Source organism: Coturnix japonica, chromosome 2 (genome assembly GCF_001577835.2).
Source record: "Coturnix japonica isolate 7356 chromosome 2, Coturnix japonica 2.1, whole genome shotgun sequence".
In the NCBI taxonomy this organism is placed as follows: domain Eukaryota; kingdom Metazoa; phylum Chordata; class Aves; order Galliformes; family Phasianidae; genus Coturnix; species Coturnix japonica.
This window is the reverse complement of record NC_029517.1, coordinates 29,800,009-29,823,538: the sequence shown is the minus strand read 5'-3', so window position 1 is coordinate 29,823,538 and position 23,530 is coordinate 29,800,009. Positions and strand designations below refer to the sequence as shown.

Below are 23,530 nucleotides of genomic sequence, written 5' to 3'. Positions count from 1 at the left end.
CGTCTGCAAAAAACTTTCCAACTTAAAAATCCCTTAAAACAAACACGCTCTTAAAGCAGACAAATGTGTTATTCTCTCCATCCTCCCCCCTTCCCGGTCGGTATGTTCTGTTTGTCCCCTCCCTTCGCCGTGCCATTTTACCGATTCTGACCAATTTTTAGTTGTCTTCGGTTTGAACCTAGCCACGTTCTAGGTCCTTCGACGAAAGCAATATATGAGGTCTGTAAGAAAGTGATCATATAGAGATCGTATCGTCACTTTCTGTTTATTTTTGTATTGCATTAGGATGCGTTGTCATAAGTATTTTTGGTAGAATAAATTCTTGTTTGCTACAAGGCCCTTTCTCTTTTTTTCTTCTTTCCTCCCCCCCTCTCCCTCTCTCCTTTGAGCACTGATAACACAACGGGCATTTCTCCTCCTCCCTTTCGCTATTAACTCACTAATAATCAAACCCTGCCATCTCTCTCTCGTTGGCAACGCAGGACATTTAGCAGAGAGGAAAAACACTTTCGAATTCTTTATTGCGAGGGTCGTCGGAGGGGAAACAGACAAACAAACAAACCCATACAGTTCCCAGCTCCTATGGCCATTTCTTCCCTTTGGTGTATAACCATAGCATCTCAGTGCGGACGCGGAGCTTGGGAATGCTCAACTCTAACAAAGGCGTAAGGGAGAGCTTTCTCTGTTACAGACAAAACGAGGGGCACAGTCAGGAGGGTGCGTGTCTCCTGCAGAAACGAGCCTGGTACATTCACCAAAGGCTTTTTTTTCCTCTCTCTCTCTTCCCCCCCCTCCCCCCCCCTTCCCCCCGTTTCTTTCTTTTTCTTTTCGGACATCATATTTTGTTCTCGACCATAACGAGCAGCCAGCAGGCTGGCTGGAAACCTTACAAAGTCTGAGCTCAGAGTGTGTTCGATGGGTCCTCCCGCGCTGAGTCGTCCGGGAGATCTGCCCTAAAAGGAGAAGGAAGGGAGAAGTTAGGGCCAGCAACACCCAAAGGCCGCACAAATCGCTGGGGGAAGGATCGCACCCTCCTCTCTGTCCTTTTTGGGGGCGGTGAGGGTGCGTAGAAGACGATATTTTCTGTTCAAAGCCTTCCTGCGGGGCTACCCGAAAGGGAAAGCTTTTACTCCCGAGCTGCGGTTTCCTCCAGGTCCCCATTCGCTGTGCAGCGCCGGGTACACCGCGGGCAGAAGCGTGGCCGGGCCCGAGCGGGGCGAATCCCCTCCTTGGGACGCGAATGAGGGCTCCCACGGGGGGCGAGGGGGGCGGCGGCCGCGGCTCCGTGCGTGGGGACCCAGTGCGAGTTAGAGCGGGGGCCTGGGAATGGCACAGCGCTGCCCGTCCGAGCGCGGAGAGCCGTCTCGCAGCTCTGCACCGCGTTGTGGAGCCGGGATGCGTGGGTTATAGCTGGAAGGGCTGAACGCAATTCTTCCTAAAGTCATAAATCAAACGCTTTCTATGAATGAGAATGTCATCAAAGAGATCAATTGCAGGAACACATGCACAAATAAAAATCCTCTTACGTATTTGCCGGGGCTGGGGATCCCCGTCTAAAACCATTAAGTGAGAAGGCGTTTAGTCATAATTCATTTTTATTGCTCCTTTAAAACAACAGCTTGGCTGAGCTGTGGCCGCGGCGAAACCCCGGCCCTGCTCCTGTCCTCCTCTCGCTGCAGCCCTGCTCGGTGCGGGCGGCCCCAGCGGCCCCGGACCTCTTTGGCACGGACCGAACCGGGCTGTGGTGCACGGGGGCATTTTGTGGCCCGATATCTGCGTGCTGACAACGCTTTAAAAAATAAAATATAATAAAATAAAATAAAAAAAAAAATAACATTTCAAAAGAGACAGAGAGAGAAAAAGAGAGGAATAAAAATCCCCGACAAGATTTCAAATATTCGCCAACTCGATTTAAATAAACGTGGGGGTGCAGCTCTCAGGAGTCGCCTCAATTCCTCCCCATGAGCCCCGGGGCGTTGCGGGGGAGAACTCCCACGCCAAAGAATAAATGGGCGGAACGGCCCCGTGGGCCCCCTTCTGGGACAGGAAACGGCGATTCCCGGACCCGGCCCGGAGAAGAGCCGCCGAGGGGCAGCTGTAGCCCCCGGCCCTACAACCGCTGCCCCTCACACACAGAACCGGCAGCGAAAACCCAAAGCATCGCGAGAGAGACCGTGCAACAAAAGGGATGGGGGCTGCTCCCAACAATGGCCCAGAAAAGGGGGAGAAAAAAAAGGATTACAGGATGCTGGAGACTGGAAGCGAGGTGCTGCGATTTGCCGGGATTTACCGGTAAAACCGATCCATCCGCAAATAAATACGTATTTTTCTTCGAAGGCTGCTGTTAACAAAACGGAGCAAAACAAAAAACGGCACTGAAAAGATGCCAGCTCTTTTATTGGTAAACAGTCCCAGCGGCCCCCCTTCTTTGCTCTGCCTTATGCTGTATTTATCACAACAGGTTTACGGGAATGAAATGAATGTGTTTCCTTCCCTTACCACAGCCTACACTGATGCACTATAATGCCATATACGCCCCCGGAGTGTTGTTGCTGTTGCTCTCCCCACGACTTCCACCCCCACCCCCCCTCCTCCCAGTGTTTAAGAAACAGAACCTTTCCAGAGGGCCCTCAGCCACCCGTGCCTGCGCAGTAAATCAGAATAAACAGAAATCCTAAGAGCGGCCCTTCAGCTTTTGCTGCCCGTAGAGAAGCCTTGGGGATGACATGGGGTAAGGGTTGATCTAAGAGCAGCGGGAGAGCCCGCACCTCGGGGAGGATGTTGTGGTTCGGAGGAGAGGGAGGAGCTTGTGGGTGAGTGAGTGTGTGCTTGTGTTGGTGAGCAGGGAGAGGTGGCAGGGCAAGGGGAAGCCTTTGGGATTTCAAAGCAAGCAGCAGCAAGAGCACAGCGATGGAAGAGCCAGCCGGGAGTGCACCTGCAGCAGCACGGGAGGCTGCTCCTCCCGGGGCCGGTACTGAGCAGCACTGACTGTTGATGCCAGCCCCTCTCCCTGAAGATAGATGAGAGCCCTGGATGAACGGATGCCCTCTATGCGCACCCCCTTTATCTTTCCGCCTATGTAAACAGAATTTGGTGTCGCAACCCACATCCCGTCACCCCCCGTCCTTTTCTTTCCATGGACCCTATTTTTTTTTTAAACCAGTGGATGGGGGTGGGGAAGGACAAGCTTAAACCGATGCTCGGCGCGGTTCCCAAGGGTCCTGGGGCCGCCTCTGCCACCGGCCATCTGCCACCTCCTACCAATGCCGGCCTGGGCGGTGGCAAAGAGCGGGGACAAAAGGGTCGAACTGAGGGCCCTGTGTCTCCTGCCTCTCTCCCGGCCGTGCCCTCGGCCACCTCCCCGGGCTGCGACCTGCGGCACACCGGGCACCCTTCCCCCGCCCGGCCCAAGAAATGCGGGTGGCAGCGCACCGCGGGGACCCGGCAGATGGGTTGCGGAGCCCGGCGGGTTTCGGCCCCGTCGTCAGCCCCCCGGCTCCCCCTCCTCTACAGCAGCCCCGGCTGAAGCGTAGAAGCCCGGAGAAGGTGCGGGGGGAGAAAGGATGCGGGCTAGGGGGAGGCTGGTGTGCCCGGCAGAGCACAATGGCCGTCAGTCCCCGAAGCTCCTCATTTCCATGCTAATGTCCGCGGCCGCCTGGTGATGCGGCTGGACAAGCCCCTTTAACTCTTGGCGTCGCGTCGCGCTGGGCTCTGCGGAGGGGCCGGAGCAGCGGTCCCATTCTCATCCCCCGCATTATTCTCATCCCTATCACTATCCCCGCTACGGTCTCCATCCTCACGGTCCCATCTTTGCCACCGTCCCTAGCGCTGATGCTCTTCGCTCTGTCCCCATCACCTCTCCCCAACCCCATGCCGCGGATCCAGCCCTCCCCATCCCATCCCAAGCCGGGAGGACGGCAAAGGTGCCCAGCACCAGTTTGACAGCCGGGTAGACGCAGGGCCAGCCCGGCCGGGCCAGCCGCAGAGACACTCACTCACTCACCCTGGAGGGGTCGGGCTCCGCGGGCCGGACTCCGCCGCCGGGTTCTCCGCTGCCTTCCCCTCTCAGTCAGCGGGCGGGACCCCGGCGGCGCGGCAGCCCTGCCCCTCTCCCCCCGGGGGGCCGCCGCCGCCCTGCCCCGCGGTGCCGCGCCGCGCCGTGCCGCGCCGTCGGAGCGCTCGGCGTTTAAATGCCCCCGACGCGGCGATCTATCAGCGGCAGGAGCCGGGAAAGTCCCGCAGGCGCCGCAGTCATTGGCTGCCGCCCCCCACGTGCCTCCCCGCTCGCGGTACCTTCGTGTCATTTTCCTCCCGGCCCCATGGAGGAAGTGGGAAAGTTGGCGCGGCCCCGCCGGACGCTGAAGACCCGGCGGCGGCGGCGTGACAGCGGCTGGCTGCGAGGATGAGCTCCTTCCTCGAGTACCCCGTCCTCGGCGGCGAGGCGGGGGCCTGTGCCGCCCGCTCCTACCACCCCGAGCACGGGATTACAACTTTCCAGCCCTGCGCCGTCAGCGCCGGCAGCTGCAGCGGGGAGGACCGCTTCCTCGTGGGCCGCGGGGTGCCCCTCAGCCCCCACCGGCACCACCACCCCCCGGCCCAGCCCGCAGCCTACCAGCACCACGGCGGCCTGGGGGTGTCCTATGCGCACCCTGGCTGCCCCCCGACGTACGGCGCGCAGGGCTTCGGCGCCGCCTACGGCCCCTACGCTCTGGGGCAGGACGCGGACCTGGGCGGCGGCTTCCCCCCCTGCGCTCCCGCCGTCTACACGGGCAGCCTTTCCTCCGCCGCAGCGCAGCACCCGCACCAGGGCTACGCGGGGGGGCCCGCGCAGTATGTGCCCTCCACCTACGGGCAGGAGCAGCAGAGCCTGCCCCTGGGCACCTACAACCATGCCCTCTCTCCCCTCCACGCCGGCCACCAGGACAACTCCCGCTCTCCCTCCGCCGACACCTCGCCACCGGCGCAGACTTTCGACTGGATGAAAGTTAAAAGGAACCCCCCTAAAACAGGTCAGTGGCCGATGGGAACGGAGCAGTTCGGCCCGGTTCGCTCTGGCCCCGCCGTCGGGGCGGCGGGGGGAGGTGGGTGCAGGTGCCCGCGGGAGCGGCCGGGTCGTGAGCCCTTAGCGCTGGGTGGGAGCCGGTGCTGGTTCTTTGGTCTCCTCTCCTACCCCTCCCGTGGTCCTATTTCGTGTAATTCACAAAGCATTTCCCGAGTTTCCCCAACACCGGGAGTTTAGCACTTCGCACCCCATCACTCACCCTGCCAGGGCTTCTCCCGTATCCCGAGGAGTCCCTGTCGCTGGGCTGCTGCGGGCATATCGATTATGTCGCCTATAAATCATTTGCTCTCGCTTAACGCTGCCCGTCCCCTTACAGGCAAGGCCGGTGAGTACGGCTTCGTGGGGCAGCCCAACACCGTCCGGACCAACTTCACCACCAAGCAGCTCACAGAGCTGGAGAAGGAATTCCACTTCAACAAGTACCTGACCCGGGCCAGGCGGGTGGAAATCGCCGCCTCCCTCCAGCTCAACGAGACACAGGTGAAGATCTGGTTCCAGAACCGGCGGATGAAGCAGAAGAAGAGGGAGAAAGAAGGGCTGCTGCCCATCTCCCCCGCCACCCCCACGGGCTGCGAGGAGAAGGCGGAGGACCCGTCGGAGAAGTGCTGCCCGTCGCCCTGCAGCGCCTCTCCCGCATCCTGCGCCTCGGACCCGGGACCCGCAGCCAACTGAGCCCCCCCCCCCAGAGCGGTGCGCTCCGTCGGTCTGTCCGTCCGTCCATCGGTCGGGCCCGGGGGCGCCGGCCTGGCCACTCCCGGCCCCTGCTGCCAAGAGGTTTTCTTTCCGTCCCCCCATCCTCACCTCCTTGCTGGAGGAGTTGTGTTGGCACACGCGTGGGTTCTCCCTCCTCCTCGCAAGGACGTTCCTCTGAGTTTCCCTGGGTGACAGACAGGTCATGGAGGGTACATAACCTCACGAAGAGATGCACTATTGCAAGTGTTTACACGACTTCTAGGACTCTCATCCTTTAATTTAATGTATACTTTGTTCGTGTCTATGAGTTTGTTGCTTGTAAATACTTTGTCCGAGAGATTTATCTTTTTACAGATTTTTCTAGAGATGACGTTTAGATGATCAGGTGAAGCAGGGTGAGTGCATTCGCCAAACCGGACCCACTTTTCTATCGGTCGGGCTGACGGCAGCATCAAGCAGACGTGTTAAGCTCCAGCAGATACCTCAAAGCGTAGCTCTATTTCCCAAAACGTGACAAACAAGGCTTCAATTGCACTAGGTTTTGTAAACCTTACCCTGTGTGCTTGTCCCCCCCCTCCCCCATACAGCTGTGCTGGGCTGTGCCTGACAGAGGGACACCTCCGCCCCACAGACTTCGCCTCTCCCTATTTCCGTATCCCCCCTCCTTTAGCCTCGATGTCTTTTCGACCCACTCGTGAATGTGTCGGATGGCCAAATGAATGTATAACTTCTGTGGTTGGTGTCCGGGCCGCTGCATGCAGCCCCGTGTGTGCTGTACTCGGGACACGGAGCTCTGTCGGGAGGGAGCCGCGTCCCCCGACGTTGTGTACAATCACCAGGGCTCTGCGGTCCCCGCCGCTGGGACCCAGGGCAGGATTTACGGGTCCTTATCATGTCTGTAATAAATATATTCCGCTTTCAGGTATACCTCGTGTGTCTGCCTCTGAGTGACGTCAGTGGCTCGTCACTATTAGGCTCCCTCGTTTTCCGCCTTTGGGCACTTCCGAGGGGAGAAGGGAGGAGGGTCCCAACGTTACTCCCCTCTCATCCTTCCCGGTCCGCCCCATAAACACGCACCTTCCTCCTTTCCTAATGCTCAAATAGCATTATTTTTAGAAAAAATATGAGGCCCTCCGCTGTAACTGGGGAGGAATTTATGACCCCGATCTATTTCTGAAGCACAAACACGAGAGCTTCCTGGGTCAAGTGCTAACCTTTTCACCTCGGGATGGATGGTGACACTTACATAAACAGAGCACGCTTCAAAAGCAGAAACTGTCTTCAGGCCCTCTTTCCTCACGTCTCAGGCCCCTCGCAAGGGCTGCGCATTTAATTACCGCGGGCATCGTGTCCCCCCTCCTCCCCGCGTTGCCACCCCGAAGGGCTGCCAAGGGGATGGGGATGGGGGTGGGGATGGCCCCTAGGTGCTCCCAGCCCGTTTCCCAACCTCTGCCTTTGTATTTCTGGAGAAAACCCTAACAAGTTATTGCCGATAAATAGAGTGACGTTTCCAAGAGGTGCCAAAAGCACAGGGGTCGAGGAGGGGGACAGCGGGCGCCCCGTGCGAGCGGAGCTGTGCTCGGGGGTGCCCGGAGTCCCCGCTATCCCTGGAAGCTCCACGCGTGACACCGCCTGACACCGCACAGCTGCTGGGCAGCGCTGCCCGAGCGGCTCCGTCGTGCGGGATCACCGGGAGCCAACGAAACGTTCTTCACTTCAGTGTTAAAAGAAACAAGCCCCGATCTTGCAGGCTCGGCGGCCATATCAAGAGCAGCTATCTGCAAGGCAGCGGGGCTGTCTCCAAAGGCTCCCGCCACCGCTGCCTCGATTTCTTTCATTTCCCCGCCTGCCATATACTTTACCTTTTGTTTATTAGTGTAAAGCCACAAAGCAAACCAGATGGCCTTCTTCCAGAGACTTGGATGTGTTAAATTGGCATTTGCATGCCAATGAGGGCATTTCAATATCGAAATCTGGATCTAAACGTTGCTGGAATCCGGATCTGAGAGCCGGCTCCTTCGGTGCTGACTCAGTGCGATGGGAAGAACGCCCATAAATTACTCCCTAAATGCGGGACGGGACACACGGCAGTACATCCGTCTACGGGGAGCTGGGGCACAGAGCTTCTTCTCCTTCCAAGCAGAACCCCATGCTTTAACTGTTTTCGCTTTATCTTTCTATTTTATTCTTTCTTCATTTATTTTTTTCTCAGCCTCGAACGATTTAAAGCTGACACCCCCAGCTTTCCCGATCCCATCTCATTTCGTTATTTTTATTATTATCATTTCGATACGATCAAGCCCTCAGTGCCTGCGGTGGGGGAAGGAGGAACGAGATTCTGGCACATAAATACCTCAACGAGCAAAGCACGACTTGGCCCGGAGGAGCCATCAGCTGCCCTTCGGAATGGGGGGAGCCTTCTATTTTTACGCCCCCTTTCCCCCCCTATTTTTCTCTCTTGAATGTCTGGAAAAAAAAAAGCAAAAAAACCAAACAAGTCACAAAAAACCCACAAACGTAAAAAAAAACCCAACCTAAATAAAAAAGAAAACTCACACACGCAAAAAAATCCCTCACCGATCACCCCAACTCAAACCGCGTTCAAATGTCAAACGGAGTTTAGCATCCTCCTATCATACTTAAGGCCATTTCTACCGTTCAGCTTTAAAGTTTACTTTTGGAGGCTATTGAGATGCTTTGGTGTTTTCCTCTGGGGCAATCAGATTGAAAGCGATCAATATTTACTCAGTCTGAAAGGGCTGTTGAAAAGGCAGCTAACAACAAACTGCTTAGCTGCTCTCCCCTCTTTAATCTCAGGTTCACCGAAAGTTCAGGCAGAAATGAATTCAGTGATGGGTCGCTTTAGAATAAGTCCCAGTGGTTAATCTCACTGCCTCGCTAAAGGCAACAATCTCAGAGCCATCCCTCTCTCTCCGTCCCTCTCTCCGTCTCCCCAGCGGCGGTAATTCCCTCTTCTTTTTGCCCGGCAGATGCATCTCCGCAGTTCCAAGAAGCTCCGCGCATCGAGGTCTCCAGGAGATATTCACCTGGCTGGGGGGAACCATCCCGCAGGGGACACAGGGAGGGTCCCGGGGACAGGGGGAGATGCTCGAGGCTTCTCCCTACCAGTGGCAGGGTCAGTTGGAGGCTGGGGGAGCCGCGTCCCCCTCACCGTCCTCGGTGGAAATAAATAATAATAATAATAATAATAATAATAATAATAATAATAATAATAATAATAATAATAATAACAATAACAACAACAACAACAACAACAACGACAACAACAATAAATAGATTAGTGAATAAATAAATAATAATAATAATAATAATATCTCTGGGCATAATAATAAGGAATCTGGGCAAAACGCGCTGGATATTGCTACTAATTGTAGGAACTCTTCAAAGGCCAGAGATCACGCCATCACTTCATCACCGCATGTTTAACGGAGGTTTATTAGTATCCTTCTAATGACAACTCACGTTCGGGCCATAGAACCGAGCAGGTTTCCCCCTTGCACATCGCCCCTCAGCCACCCCCACACCTCCCGACTCATAACACCGGGGTGCTGCGGGAGCCCTGCGGGCGCAGAGGAGGCTCCGGGGCGGCCCGGGGGGGCTCCATCCAGGGCGGCAGCTCACACTCACACTGTGAGAATTTGGGGGGAATTGAATCGTTTCGGAGGGTTTCTCTCGTTAGTTTTCCTTGCTCGTCTTCCAGCAACGATTAGTTCTGCGCCAGCTCCTTAAACTACGGGATTAAAAAATACACAGAATTAACCAAATGGATAATATTTAATTAAACAGCAAAATAATATCCAGAATGATCGCAAATATTTCTTTCTAGCTTTCTTCTTCCCTCTCCTGCTTCCCTTTCTCCCTTCCAAGGCAAACATTCCCGTTCTCCCCCAGGCACACCACTTGGCCGACTCGTGCGGTTAACATTATTCTTTTATGGTTTATGTGTCAAGAAGTATTACAAGTCACAGTTACTCCCGTTTCAGGCTCGGAAAAACCATTGGAATCAACGGGAGCTCTGTGAAAAAAAAAAGAGTTCCTAAGAACTCGGGGGACAAGCTGTTGATTTTGGTCATATGAGGAGCCCTGTTTGCTATATAACGACCGAAAAATGACATATTTTAGTAATACGAGCAGAAATTGGCCCGGAAGAAACGCTTCCGCTCTACTTCTTTTTTTTTTATGGGGCAGTGCCATATTTGAAGCATTTGTTCCACATGGAGAATGTTGCAGCCATTACTTTCGCAATTCTTTTGGCTTTCCGATCTCCTTTCCTTGTAAGTTTCTGTCTCGTGAAGTGAAATCGCCACCAGTCGGTCTGATGGAAATGTGACCAAATGATGATCGACCTCTTTTAGGGTGAAAGCAAGGGGACGCTTCGCGGCTTTTGAGGGAGTCCGGTTTATAAACACGAAGCCGAAGCGTGGCCAAAAATAAGTAAGTAAATGAATGATAATAACCATAAATCAAACGAAACAAATACGAGACCAAAGGAGCGCAGAGAGGGGGCCGCGGGGGGGACACGAGAGCAGCCGCAGCCCCAAACTTTCGCCTCCGCTCTCATCGGTGTAAGACGCGGTGCAGAAGGGGGTTGGGAAACACAGGGGCTGACGGTGAGCAGAGCTCGGAACAGCTGCAGGAGGTGTCGGAGCGGAGGGGGGCAGAGCAACCCCAACCCTGCCCGGCTTCCCCGTTGGGGAGGGCGGTATCCGAGTCCCACCCGCTCTGTTGAGAGAAGGGCTGCGGGGAATTGTGTAATTCCAACCCGGGCTGTAAGTCGGCCAGAGGAAAACCGAGTCAAAACCCAGTAATAAGCTATCGATTATTAAAAAAATAAAAAAGAAATAAATCCCAGGAAATATCTACTTTGATGGAACGCTTCGCTAAGGCGTTTTGGAGCGATCGATCGCATTCGCAGCTGTCCTCGGTTTTGATCTTCGGGAAATGACTAATAGGAGGAAAATTCGTTGTGTGTGCTGTGACAATAACCGAGCGCTCCGCTCTGGGCCGGACCGGGCCGGGCCGGGCCGGGGTGGGGAAAGGAGAGCGGCCCCTAGATCTGCATTAGGGACTGTGCAGGGTTGCGAACGCTGAGTCGAACCCCGGAAGCTGTCAGCGCCCGAGGTGGCACCGCAGCTCTGAGCGGAGGGCATCGCAGCCGATCTGCTTTGTCTACTAATACAGCTCTCACCAGTCCCGGATAACCTCCCTACCACTCTGTCAACACCCGGCAGCCCCGACCCGGACTCAGGGAAGAGGGATGGGAGCTGCCACCGGGGTCCTGTAGCAAGGGGGTGCCCCTTTTAGGGGGTTCGTGGTGACAGATGTTGATGTTTCTAGGGAGCTCGGTAAACAGAAAGTTGGACTGGACTTCTTCATAGCCCATGTGGTTTTCATCATTCCCCGTCAGGCTCAGACCAAAGGCAGGAGCTTCCCACTTCACACTCCTCATCCCCTCTCATCTTCAGCAGTCACTCAGCTCCAGTGACATGGAATAAAGAGCAGAGAAAACACAGGAGACCGGGTTCATTAGAGAATGAGAAGAGGCAGGACAAGGATGAGGCTGGAGAAGGGAACAGGGCAGCAGGAATCTCCCTGCTACTACCTAGCAGTGGGCACTCAGGTGTAGAGTACAGCTGTGCCCAGCAGTCTCCATTGGGGACACATAGGGATGCTGAAGTGAGAGCCACAGAGTGCAGCCACTTGCTCAGGTTTCCCTCTGCCTTTGTAGAACGGTGAAGGTCATGGAAGCCAAGTGGGTAGGGATTTCCACACGGTTTTAACTGAAACTCCTTAGTACCAAAAAACTACTTTACTTTGACTGGTGCACCAGGTCAACAAACTCCAGTGCAAAATGTCAGTTGCACTGGAAATGCCATGTAAGCCTCTATTTGTTTTCTTAGTTGCTAAGTTGTAATATATTCCCTCCAATCTCCAACAAAGATGGAGTCTTTATCAAACAATGCTATTTTGGAATAAATACCTTCACCATTGTGCTGCAATGTTAGTGGATTCCTGGGCGGCTCTGGGGATGGATGGTTCACGAAACAAAGTGCATTGATAGGGGTAGTTTGTGTTCCTCATGTTGTGCTGGGGAGAAAACTATTTAAAAAATAGCACTGTGTAGGCACTGAAAGGTGATTCCATTTGAGCTGAGCCATTGAGAAGCCATGCATATTTCACTGTTCAGAGACGTTATCTTGGAGGAACACTCCTTCCAGCAAACAGCATTAGCATGAACAATATGTTTAGTCATGGAGGTGGGCATTGCAGGCAACTAAGACCCCAGGGGGCCTTGCAGTTCATTACATTTCCATCCTCCTTCTCTGTGTATTTCAGTTTTGCACTTCGGTTGGTGCTAGGAGACCAAGCAGCAGGGCTGGAGAAGACCTGTCTGTTGGTCAGAAGAGGAAGAGGATAAGGATGAAAGTAAACCCCACCTCCCATGTGAATGTATATGCTCCCTTAGAATTTAGGTTAATTTAATGAGATATTACCATAGCTTCTTTCAAGTTAGCTCCCAAACTGAATGATTTAATATCAACAGAGGCTTATATCTGGCCCTGTGCATACATCAATCTTGTGTAGGACCTACCATCACCCATTGCTCAGGGAGATTTGCTCACCTGAGCTCCAGGTCTGCAAATCAAAAGATTAGGCTCATTGCACCTAATAATCTATCAGTAAAGGTATCTCTTCTCCTTTCAGATTATACATTTCTCACCTTGGGGTTTTGAATGCCACAGTAAGGCTCACAAATAGATAAAAACCACTGAAAATTCTGCTGGGACTCAGAGCTCTAATGATCGCAAAGCAGACAAATAGCTCTAGAAACCCAGATAGCCTCCATGCAATCACCTTTTTGAACACAGTGATGTGTTTTGGGAGCAGCTGATTGTGAATGTTGCCTCCATTTTCAATAGGGCTGAAAAGAAAAAGTCATAATCATTTCAGTGGGCTCTGAACCAGGCTCTAACGTTAGGCTCCATACTCAACAAGGGACAAAAATCCTTCCTCTGCTTTCCACTGGAAGGCAGCAAGGGAGGCTGTAGACTGAAACAATGGAAACCCAACAAGCAACCTTTGGTCAGATCTTCAGTTCTTTTGCGTTGTACTTGTGATCTGTCTCTGGGGATCCTGCTTGTGAAAGGGGAGTTTAAAGCACTTAAAAGATTTTCTACCACTGGAAAGAACAATTTTCTTCCCTCTATCCAGTATGCATGAATCAAAAGAAATGCAAATCATTAAGGCTTTGATGGAAATCTTATCTGCAGCCTTAGTTATGATCTTATGGAATTGAGAGGGCTCTTTACTTAACAGCCTTAACCATGGTTGTATACAGAACATACAACGAGACCCTTCTTCTGTGGATCTCATTCATTATAATTGGCATAGTTTTGCCTTAAAAATACTGCAGACAATTTTTTTCCCGAGACACTATTTTTTCAACATGACATTTTATGATTTAAAGTAATAAGTGAAAATCAGTCGCCTCACATGCAGCATTTAAAGTAACAGTGAGCCCATGTCAACCAGCATTGATTTCTGTCCGTGCGTTTCCTTCTCTCTTTCTTTGTAAAACTTATGCACTCCATTGATACAATACTACCCACTTTGATAATAAATCTGTTGTTTCAGGCGAGGATGCTGCCATTTCCTTTTTCATGCAATTTATAGTTCTATTGATTGCAAAGCTTGGCTTCTCTATTTCCCCCTGTTGTATTAAAAATGAGTTCTAATTGCAAGGCAAATGGTCTTTGGTCAAAGCACCTCTCTGAGTATTTTAACTGTGGCTGAGGAGATTTAATTTGATTAATAGAGAAATGAAAGTCTCGAACATCTTAAATGATAATTTTCAGCCTAGAAAAAAGAGAGTCAGGGAAAGAAGGGAGGTTAATGGAGCTGGGGAAAGCTTTCATAGAACAGCATGAGCAGATGTTCTTTTGCTTTTCTGTCAACAATTCTGGTTTGTTGTGCATAGAGAAAAACAAGCTTTTCAACTCTCACCGTGATTTCAGCCTGTTGCCAGCTCTGCTTGCCTGCAGGATATCTGCTTATCTAGCGTGGAGCAGGATCAGGCCTCCTCCCCTTTGGTCTAGAAGCAAAACAACCTTTCACAAGGGCTGTGAAGGTTGTCACACTCCCCCTCCTCTGTGCACACATTTTTCAGTCCTTAGATCTTTATTTCATATAATTCCTCTTAGACATAGAAAAAAATATACCACAAAAAACCCAACCTCAAACCCAAAAAAACCCCAAAACCCACACCAAAACCACCAGGAGATGAATGGGAAAGCTGAGAAATATTAACTGCATTCAGGTGTGCGTTTACTGAGAGGAGATGACAGGAGCTCATTCCTCGAGGGCAGCACATGCATTCGGCCCCACAGCTGTACGGGGTCCTCTGCAGCAGGGTGCATAGTTTCAACATGGTGTTTTGTCAGAAAAAGAGCAGTGGAAGCAGCCCCAGAATCACTTCTGGGGGGCAGAAGGTATCTGATCTTCAAGAGAAGAGGGGGACAGGAATGAAGCCCATCAGCATCCCTGTTTGGAAACACACCTGGTTCAGTCCCATGGCAGGTGTGGTGCTCTGCTCCCAGGACCCTGCCAGCTCAAACTCAGACATTCCTTCAGCTGCCACATGTGAAGGTCCCCGTGGTTGTGAATAGGAATATGTGCACTGAGCCAGAATGTCACTACTGAGAATACTTTTTCTGACCATTCTGGACACACTTGAAGGGTAAAGAGTTGCAAAAGTTCTTATTAGGAGGAAGGAGGGTTAAGAATTCATCTCTGCGTACAGCTTACATTTGTATTTAAAAGAATTTGGCGGGGGGGGAGGGAGAAAAGTTTCTTTATGTTTCCCATATGTTTATCCACATCTTTAAGACAAGCTCTTTAAGATCATCATTGGTGCTCCAAGCCTTCAGTCTGCACACATGGAGCAGTGCTTCCATTGCTTTTATCTATGTTGGGATGAGGATGGCCAGAAGGGAAAAGCTAGTGTGGGGCAAGAAGAGGGACAATACTTTTTGTTCCTTCTCCTTCTCCTTTTCTCCTTCTCCTTCTCCTTCTCCTCCTTCTCCTTCTCCTTCTCCTTCTCCTTCTCTTTCTCCTACTTCCCCTTCTCTCCTCCCTTCCTTTCTTTTTCACACTTCCCCATTCCCTCCCTCTTTTCAGACAACCTTAAAGCCTTACTCTTGTTGGCCAGGTGCAAATATGAGAAGTGTGAACCTCCATTTCCCTTCTGGAAGGCACCAAAAATTTACACTAGGGTGTGCAGGGAGAAAAGGGGATGTACTACTTCCCCAGATTTTACACCACCTTTTCAGTGTGGGGATTTAAAATTAGGCTTTGCTCTGAGCAAAGGTAACTGCTGGAAGGAAGGATGGCGTTCTATTCCCATTTGATGCCTGTGGTTTGCTTTTGATTTCAATGAGGGAACCCTCATTTCCTTTATCCCAAGATGCACAGGCTCAGATTCTTTCTGCAGGAGAAACATAAAGTTTTTTCTCTTTTCTTAACACAAGGATTTTTTTTTTCTTTTGTAGCAGTTGCCTCATTTTCTGCTGTCTTTTGTTCTGCTTTAATATGTTTAATAAGTGCTACCAGCTGCCTGTGTGTTGGTGTTACATGTTGTGCGCAGGGCTGAGTATCTGAGGGCCTGGGATGGTGTTGTTTACTATTAGGCATAATGGAGCTTGTTGTTTTTGCCTGGGGCAGGTGGGCTGTGTCTGAAGCATGCACAGAAATGCAGAACATGTGTTGCTCTGAGCTATCTGCTTCTCTGTTAAGTGGAGGCTGAGCTGCAGCACTTGCTTAGTATGCAGGGACTCCTTCTCCTGCCATTCTCTGGCCCCTTGCATGCTTAACCTTAGAGAGAAAGGCACAGCATACTGCAATGCTGCTACCCGGTCGAAAGGCATTATCAATTTTAGAAGTGATAGGTGCATGTCAGAATCAGCATAATTAACTGGAATGACAATCCTGTTAAATGTGTTCATGCCATTGCACTGGCAATAAAGCATGTGTAAATTTACAATTAAGGCCTGTCTTTCTTCTGTACCTTGGAGACCGGTGACAAACATTAAGAAGTTGTATAGCATCGGGAGTTGAAGGGAGGTATTTGTCACAATAAAAACATCAGGTGATGCATTTCCCAGATTATCAGGCCTACTTATGCAAATCTTCTTTTTGCTGGAAATTTCAGGCTGAGTATTATATTTCTGATCTGAAAGGTGATATTTCACTCTCCAGATTTCTGTTTTCATTTGCAAGATGGATGAGAACACTACTGTTTAGCCACCTTGCAAAAAGACATTTGAAATAATCCTCACTCCACGTTATACATCAGGCTATACTTTACATCGATTGCATTGGGCTTGGTGTATACAAAGAGAAATTTTCAGGGATGCTACAAGGTATTTCCCTACATTGCACAGAGGTGCTCCAGCTCCTGCTCTGGCAGCTGCTGGAAAGCATCAGCATAAGCGAGATAAAGGTGATTTAAAGCGCGTCTGTGAGTCAGGCGGTGAACTGACAGCCATCTTTAACCAGCCTGACCCTGGGATGACCCTGAGCTCAGCTGGTTGTGAGATAGTTGGGTCTATTATGGGACAAAGGATCATATGTCTGACAGGATGCAGGGAACACATTATAGGATCACAGCTGAGTAGCAGCGCAAGACATAATGTGCATTTATTTGATGAACAACACAAGCAAACCTTGCCAAGAAAATGTAATTTCAACTATTTTGTTTATTCCAAGCCAATCTCTTTCTGTCGCTTATTTCAAGAAATTCATATCTGTTAGATTTTTCTCTTCTAGGAATGAAACAGATGATCGTGCTAGCAAAATTTATAAAGCTTGTAGAATGTATGCTGATAAATTCATGTAATGGACTTGCACATTTCTATTGTATTTCCTGCTTCCCATGTGGGCTCATTCTGCATCTATTCCACATTAGATTTCTAACATATTCGCCTAAAACCACACATAATTTGGTCAAATAAAGCTGACAATGTCAGAATGAATGCAATAGTAAGATGAAGAGAAAGCCACAGGCTTGAAACCGCATGGTGAGAAACTGCATTCATGGGCTGTGCCAGAAGAATGAAATCTGGTGTGACAGGCTTCTCAGGAAGGCAAAATATCCAACTACCTTACCCTGCTGAACTCCGTTCACATCTAGTCTTAAGGATAGGATATTGTAGCAAGAAATCCAATATTTTCCATTTCATCGTGGGAGAAAGGCTGACGGAGATAAGGGCAGTGATAATCTATAACCTCACACATAAAAAAAGAGATTAGCTTTACCCGCTCCACTGTAGATCTCATTGTATGCCATGAGGAAGAGAAACTACCGTGTTAAGGCTGTGGGAACTGAGGCCAGGGAGAGACTGTGCTTGACAAGGCACTTGGGGTTGCAGGACGTTGGGTGCTTGGTGCTGCAGATGCAGTATTCAGCACCCTGGGGAGTGCAGCAGTGCATGGCCTCTGCCAGTACCACCAGTAAGTGAAAGCAGAGTGGCTGGTAATATCCACCATCATAATACCCACAGCTCTTGCTGTGTTGTGCAAAAGAGAGGGGAGCACTGAGCCCATTTGAGGATGTCTCTTGATCCTCTACCATGAAGGTTGGACTGTGCCTACTGGAGCTGCAGGTGGTACTGAGCCTCAGTCCCCCCACTGCCTGTGGTCTGGCTAGACAGAGCAGGAGGAAAAGACTCCAAACAGCATAATGAAAATTGAGCATTAGCTCTGTCCTTCCACACTGTCCCTGGCCTGTGTGTCGCGGTGAGGAGGGTGGTGGGATGAAGCATCTCACTGTGGGCAAAGACGAGAGCACTCTTCAGCTCCAACAGCTTCTGAGGAGATAGGGGGTTAATCTGCATCCCAGGCCTTGTTGTCAGCAACCACACATCCTATAGCTCCAGGCAAAACTGGATCTGGCTTGGAGTCCTGTACAAACAGCTCACTCTTTGCAGAACTGCTGTGCCGGTGACCTCTCCTAATATATGACTGGTTTATATGTGGGCTGATTGCTTCCAAAGGGGAAACAACACAAAGTGATTCAACGTGACCTCATTAGCTCAGCTCACACTGGTAAATGGATGGCCACCATTAGGAAGGCTCTGTTGTGGCAGCACTTCCATCGTATTACCTGTGGATAGTATCATAATCTTGCTATAACCTGCTGCAAAGATTTATGCACTATGCTAACTTGCGCACTACAGCTGCTTTCTGTCTTATAAATATTGACTTCTGTGCCAAAAACAACAACTTGGTACAACAGGAATTAATCTTCTGCTTGACTGATGCATCTTCGCAGGCCAGTTTGTCTTTAGCAAATAGAGCTCAAGAGAGTTCTATGATTTAGAAAAATACCTTATAAGTTCATCTAAAATATAGACTGTGATAAGCAGAGGCATCATTAAAGTGATGCAAGGGCTATATTTTGCCTTCGAGTTTTTCCTAACTGTACCATCTGTTTGTCACCTCAGCTTGTGTGAGATTGCCTGACTCTGTGTCCCGAACCTTTTCTATATTTCACAATTTCTCTGACAATTTATCTCTCACATTACACAAATGGTTTTAATGCATTCGATTTTTAATAAAAAATGGTCATTGGAGGATTTGATTTATCAAAACACAGGTGTTATACTTTTTGTCCTCAGGTACAGCGCTGCAGTACCAAGGAAGAAAAGCACATCCCCTGCCTGGTGCTGGACACTGGGATGAACTCACAATACTGCAGGATTCTGGAGCTGACAGCAAATAGCAACTCATGGACTTAAGGTGTTAAAAAGACTAAAAGATGGAACATTAGCTCATCTTATTCAAGATTCTTGTAGGAAGATTTTTTCACTATGATGACTGAACAAAGATATTTTTCTGTGCGAAAGAACCATTTAAGGTATTGGACCTGAAGATGAACTTACTGTGTTTTGACAATGGCCTTTTACTGAAGTTTGAATTTCCAGGGCTCCAATTACATATATTTTTGTAAGCCTGTTCATACTACACATGAGACTGAGAGAAAGTGAATGTTCCCTGCTGGGGTGGAATTTTTGTCTTGACTGTTCTCTTAGCGATCATGTACAAGTCAGTATTGTGGTTTTGGACCATATCAACTCATACCACATACTGTGATCTTATACTCTACAGGCCAGCTGTAAAGACTGACAGCTCAGTTTTCATTTGGATTGAGACTTGATTCTTCAGTATCTTTAATGAAGCATGCTTTCATGTACCCGTGGGTAAGCAGGCTGCTGGTAAGGCATCTCCAGGATGAAATCATGCTCCCAAAATGGAGCCAGTCACTAGATTGTCTTCAAGTCCCTACCTAGGTAGATGCTTGTTTTGTGCTATGCCACGATGATGCCTTCAGAGCTGCTAGCTCGTGCTCTCCCACTGAAACTCTCCTTTAGATGAATGTCCATGTGTGCAGCCTTTTGCAAGTGGAGGAATTAAATGTAACACCTTTGCTCCATACACATGTCCATGTCCGACGCCATTCTGTCAGACTGCCCCTCTGCTGCCATCTGTCACATGGCCAACACATAGCAGAATATCAGCGGGAATGTTCAACTTCTACTATCACACCACCATCTGCCTCTGATTTTGTCTGCTGACATAATGAAATAGGAGGTACTGCTTTCAGTGCAGCTCTCATATAACGCTTCAATACCTCAAACAACAATCAACAACAAAAAACCCAACAAAATATCAACAACAACAACAAAAAACAGCAAGGGAAAACACTGTAAGCACATAAACCAAACAATTTTACAGGACTTTACAAAGCTTACTTCTTATGTAGTGAAATTAAGCGTTTGAGTTTCGATTTTGATAAGCTATTGGCTTTTATTTTTTGTAGTTCATTTCCATGCTTGCTCAATGCACAGGAACTTGGCTAAGTACTGCATTTCCACTGACTGAGCTTTATGGCAATCCCAGACATCAAATTTTACAAGTTTATGATGCTTATTCATAGGAAATAGATGTGCCTTTGTGCTTAAAATTATGGCGCAGAGTATCTTCAAACAAGAACTGCTTAAAAAGCTTTCCTGTGGAGATAGCTAGGTAAGGTAAATTAAGATGGAACTATAAGGTTCATCTGCTTAAGTGTCTTACTAATGCAAATATTCTTACATGAGATGAGCTTTTTTTTTTTTTTTTGGTGTTTAAGCCTCCAAAAAAAACCAAACCAAACCAAACCAAACCAAACCAAACCAAACCAAACAAAAAAACCCCAAACAAATGGACTGATTAAAATCTCTTTCAATCAGTGGTAAGTATAATCAATGGAAAAATTCATCAATAGAACTTAGAAAACATTAATTGAGAATTCAATTTCTCTCATCATTATAAACTCTACAGTCATTTGATTGCTTGAGGTGTATGAATAGGTTCATTCACAGTGAAATGCACATAATTTAGGTATTTTTAAAGAATGCTTAGTTCCAAATTGTGGCAAAGATTAGGTTAAATTTAAATTTAAAAAAAAAAAGGAAATTACATGGCTGGAATCTTTAAGTGGATCATAGGTAGGTTCAGACCTTCTGTAACAGCCTGGGAAACTGCATCTAATTATAAATACAACAAAGCACAGATGTAATCTTCAATATATACATGTTCATACATGCATCTTCCTAGATTTACATGAAGCAAACAAACACATTTTGAACTCTAGGAATGATTTATATATGGGAAGCCATATGGGCTGTATGTTAGATGCACTAAGATATGCTAGACTTCAGATTGCAAGGTAGGAAATCTTACGATAGTTTGGTCCCGATTTTCAGTCTAAACACATGAAGGAGAGGATATTTGGTTCTTTGTTCAGCACCTTCCACAGATGGGATGCCAGTCAACAGCACAGTAGTAATTCCTGTTGTTTTGGTACTGAAGGGCAAACCAAAGAGTGTCACTTGAGTTGCCTTCCTAATCTGCAGTGCAACAGCCACCAGCAGCATATGTAGCTGAAGATCCAGGACTGGCCATGTGGTAGTAACAATAGCTCTTTCCTGCATACACGAATATAAGCACAGGCATTACTTTGGATTTTTAGAACCAGAGTCTAGCTATGAAAAGCTGTCCTGCTTCAGGCCCTGCTGAGCTCTCAAGTAGCAGATAATCCAAGACCTGAGATAACATGGCTGCAAGAAAAAGACTTCAGAGTCAGTATGCTGTGAATCTGCCTAGTTTACTGAAGAGTCCTTTGGGCTAGGTCCAATAGGGAGCAGATTAAGTGAGCATCCATGGGCTGGAGATTCATCATGGGCTTTCACTTAGGAGAAAAAAGGGGAGTTCTTTCATTTTCTCATATCCCCATCTCTGCTTTCCTTCCCTTGTATTGTGCTCTTGTACATGCTGCGAAGTGAGCTTGAATGAGACAAGAGGAAGCCATCAAAAAATGTAGGGAAGATCTGGTCTTGAGCCCTACTCTGAAAAAAAATGACATTTGATTTCATTGGAGGCCCAGGCTCTGCAGAGTGGGATGAAAAGGGGCAAGAGAGGCATTTCTTCCAGAGTTGGGGAAGTCACTCTTGGCATGTTTTCTTTTTCTCATCAGTTTCAAGTTCTTGTGAATTCTTCCTGAACTTCTCTAGAGCTGAAAGCTTTGATGCTTTCAGAAAGGCTAATCTTGGTGTCTGAACATTCTACCATGATGGCCAATGTCCTGGCCAAGCTGTAGTCTCACAGAATTGGAGGAATGTTATGCACAGGCAACTTGTGGATAAAACATCATGTTTGAAAAACACATTGTTGAGAAACAACTACTGGCTATGCATTGGAAAATATCCCTTTGAGAAACACAAACAAATGAAAACCCTTTAGAGTAACAATGTGGGATGTGGAGAAGAGCTGTGAATGTCATGTGGTTAGTCCCACTGGAGCCTGGTGGTCATGGGGAATTTGTCAGTGCATGCAGATGTGCACCTCTCAGACTTGAAGGGACTCATCATCCACATGCAGTTTCCAGCCCATTTGGAAACCGATTCAAGCACTTAACTTTGTTAACTGGCACCCAGGGTATTTTGAGAAATGTATTTGCTATTGGTATTCACAACATTTAAATAGTAAGTTTGCAGCAAATATCCCACTGTTGCATTTCATCTTTATTTTAAAAATATGTTGATAAGGGAGTTAAAATAAATTTCAGTCTTCCAATGAGTAAAAGAAATGGTTGAATTAAGAGGTGGTAGGAATACAGCTGAATTATCAATTTAGTTTCATAGACACAGATGGAGTTGTGTTACGGTGATCCAGCAGTGAGTGGGTACCTACTTGACTGGGCTATGGAATGCCAAAGTGTATAGATGTGTTGTTAGCCCTGTATGCAACTATCTGTTGTAACTTGGTAGTTGTAGTAATCTTTTCTATCTGATGGGCCACATAGACCCAGATACTATTTGAAATTCAAGTATTTAACTTCCATAAATCAAGGTGCGTGGTTTTTTTTGTAGCTGCAAAGTGCTGAGCATATTCTGTTGGCCTGATTTTGTATGATGACAAATAAAAGCCTATAAAATAGCTGATGCCCTGAAATAATACCAGCAGGAATATGTAATGAAAGCAAAGTAATAGTGTTTACAAAATCAAGGCTTATCATGCTGTGTAAAGCAAGGCTCTTATTTCAGCTGCCTTTAAATCTGAGCTCTCCTCACTGGTTTTGTCTTAATAACAAGCACACATCTCACACTGGCAAATAGAGCAATCCCTATTGAGAATAATATGCCCGTTGCTGTCATAATGGATCTCCACTGACACATTTAACAGCTTGAAGGTATACACTTCAGACACTATAACTTACACTAATTAATCTTTATTACATCATTACAGCCTTATAAAAAAATAAAAAGCAGGATCTCTGCAAGAATTTGTCACTGATATTAATGAATATGCCAGACCATAATAAAGTTACAGTTAAACTTTATTTTTATACAGAGATGCTCTAAGAACTACGTGCCAACAGTGAGTGAATAAAGCCAGTCAACTGAAACTCTGTTCTCCGTCATGGAAGGATATAACCGCAGCATGTTCTTATCTGCCATTGAGTTATGGGTGTCTGTGTTTAGAATTCAGAGGATTACTAAAGAGATTATCTGATCTGTCAATCACAGTGATATCTTGATGGGTTGGAATACTGCTCCAGATTTAGCATAGTGTCTTTGCTCTAATGTTCATTCTAGATGTCATGGTTAACCAACATCTTAATTATGTAAAATGAACAATCACTCCAATGGCTTATTATTGCAATGCAGGTCTCAGTGGTGCCATGTAAACTGAGTCCATCGCTGGGAGTCGCTGAGAGCTGCAGGTCTCACTGAAGGACTGCTGCAATAACAAATTCAGTAAGCCTCACCCACAACAAGTTGAATGAATCTTATTCTTTCCTGCTTTGGAAACTAAGTGTACTCAGGCCTGACTAGGAGACTTAGGTGACCAGATAGAAAGTCCAGGTACCGTGAGCACAAGTTGTGGAAAGGAATTGGCCACAGAAGCTAAGTAACTGAAGTTGAAATAATCTACACTTGTCTGCTGCTGCTGCTGTAGTGATGCTTATGGTGAAGAGAAGAAGCCTCAGTGTAGCCATCTGAAAACAACTTCTCTCTATGCATCCTGTTGTCTGATAGGACCTCAAGGGTTTGCGTAGCTCTATCAGTATCTCAGTTAATTGTCTAATGCACCAACAAATTCCCCCAGTGTCTCTGCCTCATCCTTTCTGCATTCCTAGGACTTTCAGTTCTC

At 48.4% G+C, this 23,530-nt stretch overlaps 1 protein-coding gene and 1 long non-coding RNA gene across 3 annotated transcripts; one reads left to right on the top strand and one right to left on the bottom strand.

Annotated features, from left to right (window-relative positions):
- Window positions 1-503: 503 nt before the first annotated feature.
- Window positions 504-4,139, bottom strand: LOC107309251. Of its 2 annotated transcripts, none has more exons than XR_004306434.1 (2): window positions 4,004-4,139; window positions 504-953 (listed from the first exon to the last, which is right to left on the bottom strand). It is a non-coding gene; the product is annotated as an uncharacterized LOC107309251 (long non-coding RNA). The 2 variants fall into 2 exon arrangements; XR_004306435.1 differs by lacking the exon at window positions 4,004-4,139 and adding an exon at window positions 1,031-3,997.
- Window positions 4,140-4,247: 108 nt separating this feature from the next.
- HOXA1 (homeobox A1) lies at window positions 4,248-6,672 on the top strand. The gene is made up of 2 exons (XM_015853671.2): window positions 4,248-5,009; window positions 5,379-6,672. The coding sequence occupies exons 1-2, from the start codon at window positions 4,403-4,405 to the stop codon at window positions 5,732-5,734; spliced, it is 963 nt and encodes a 320-aa protein (XP_015709157.1). The 5' UTR covers window positions 4,248-4,402; the 3' UTR covers window positions 5,735-6,672.
- The last annotated feature ends 16,858 nt before the right edge of the window (window positions 6,673-23,530 follow it).

What these genes read in the sequence shown, in the direction of transcription:
- HOXA1 (XM_015853671.2), top strand. Translation starts at nt 4,403, where the DNA reads ATGAGCTCCTTCCTCGAGTACCCCGTCCTCGGCGGCGAGGCGGGGGCC. An exon ending in AAGGAACCCCCCTAAAACAG is followed by an intron (nt 5,010 to 5,378) that starts GTCAGTGGCCGA and finishes GTCCCCTTACAG; the next exon opens with GCAAGGCCGGTGAGTACGGC.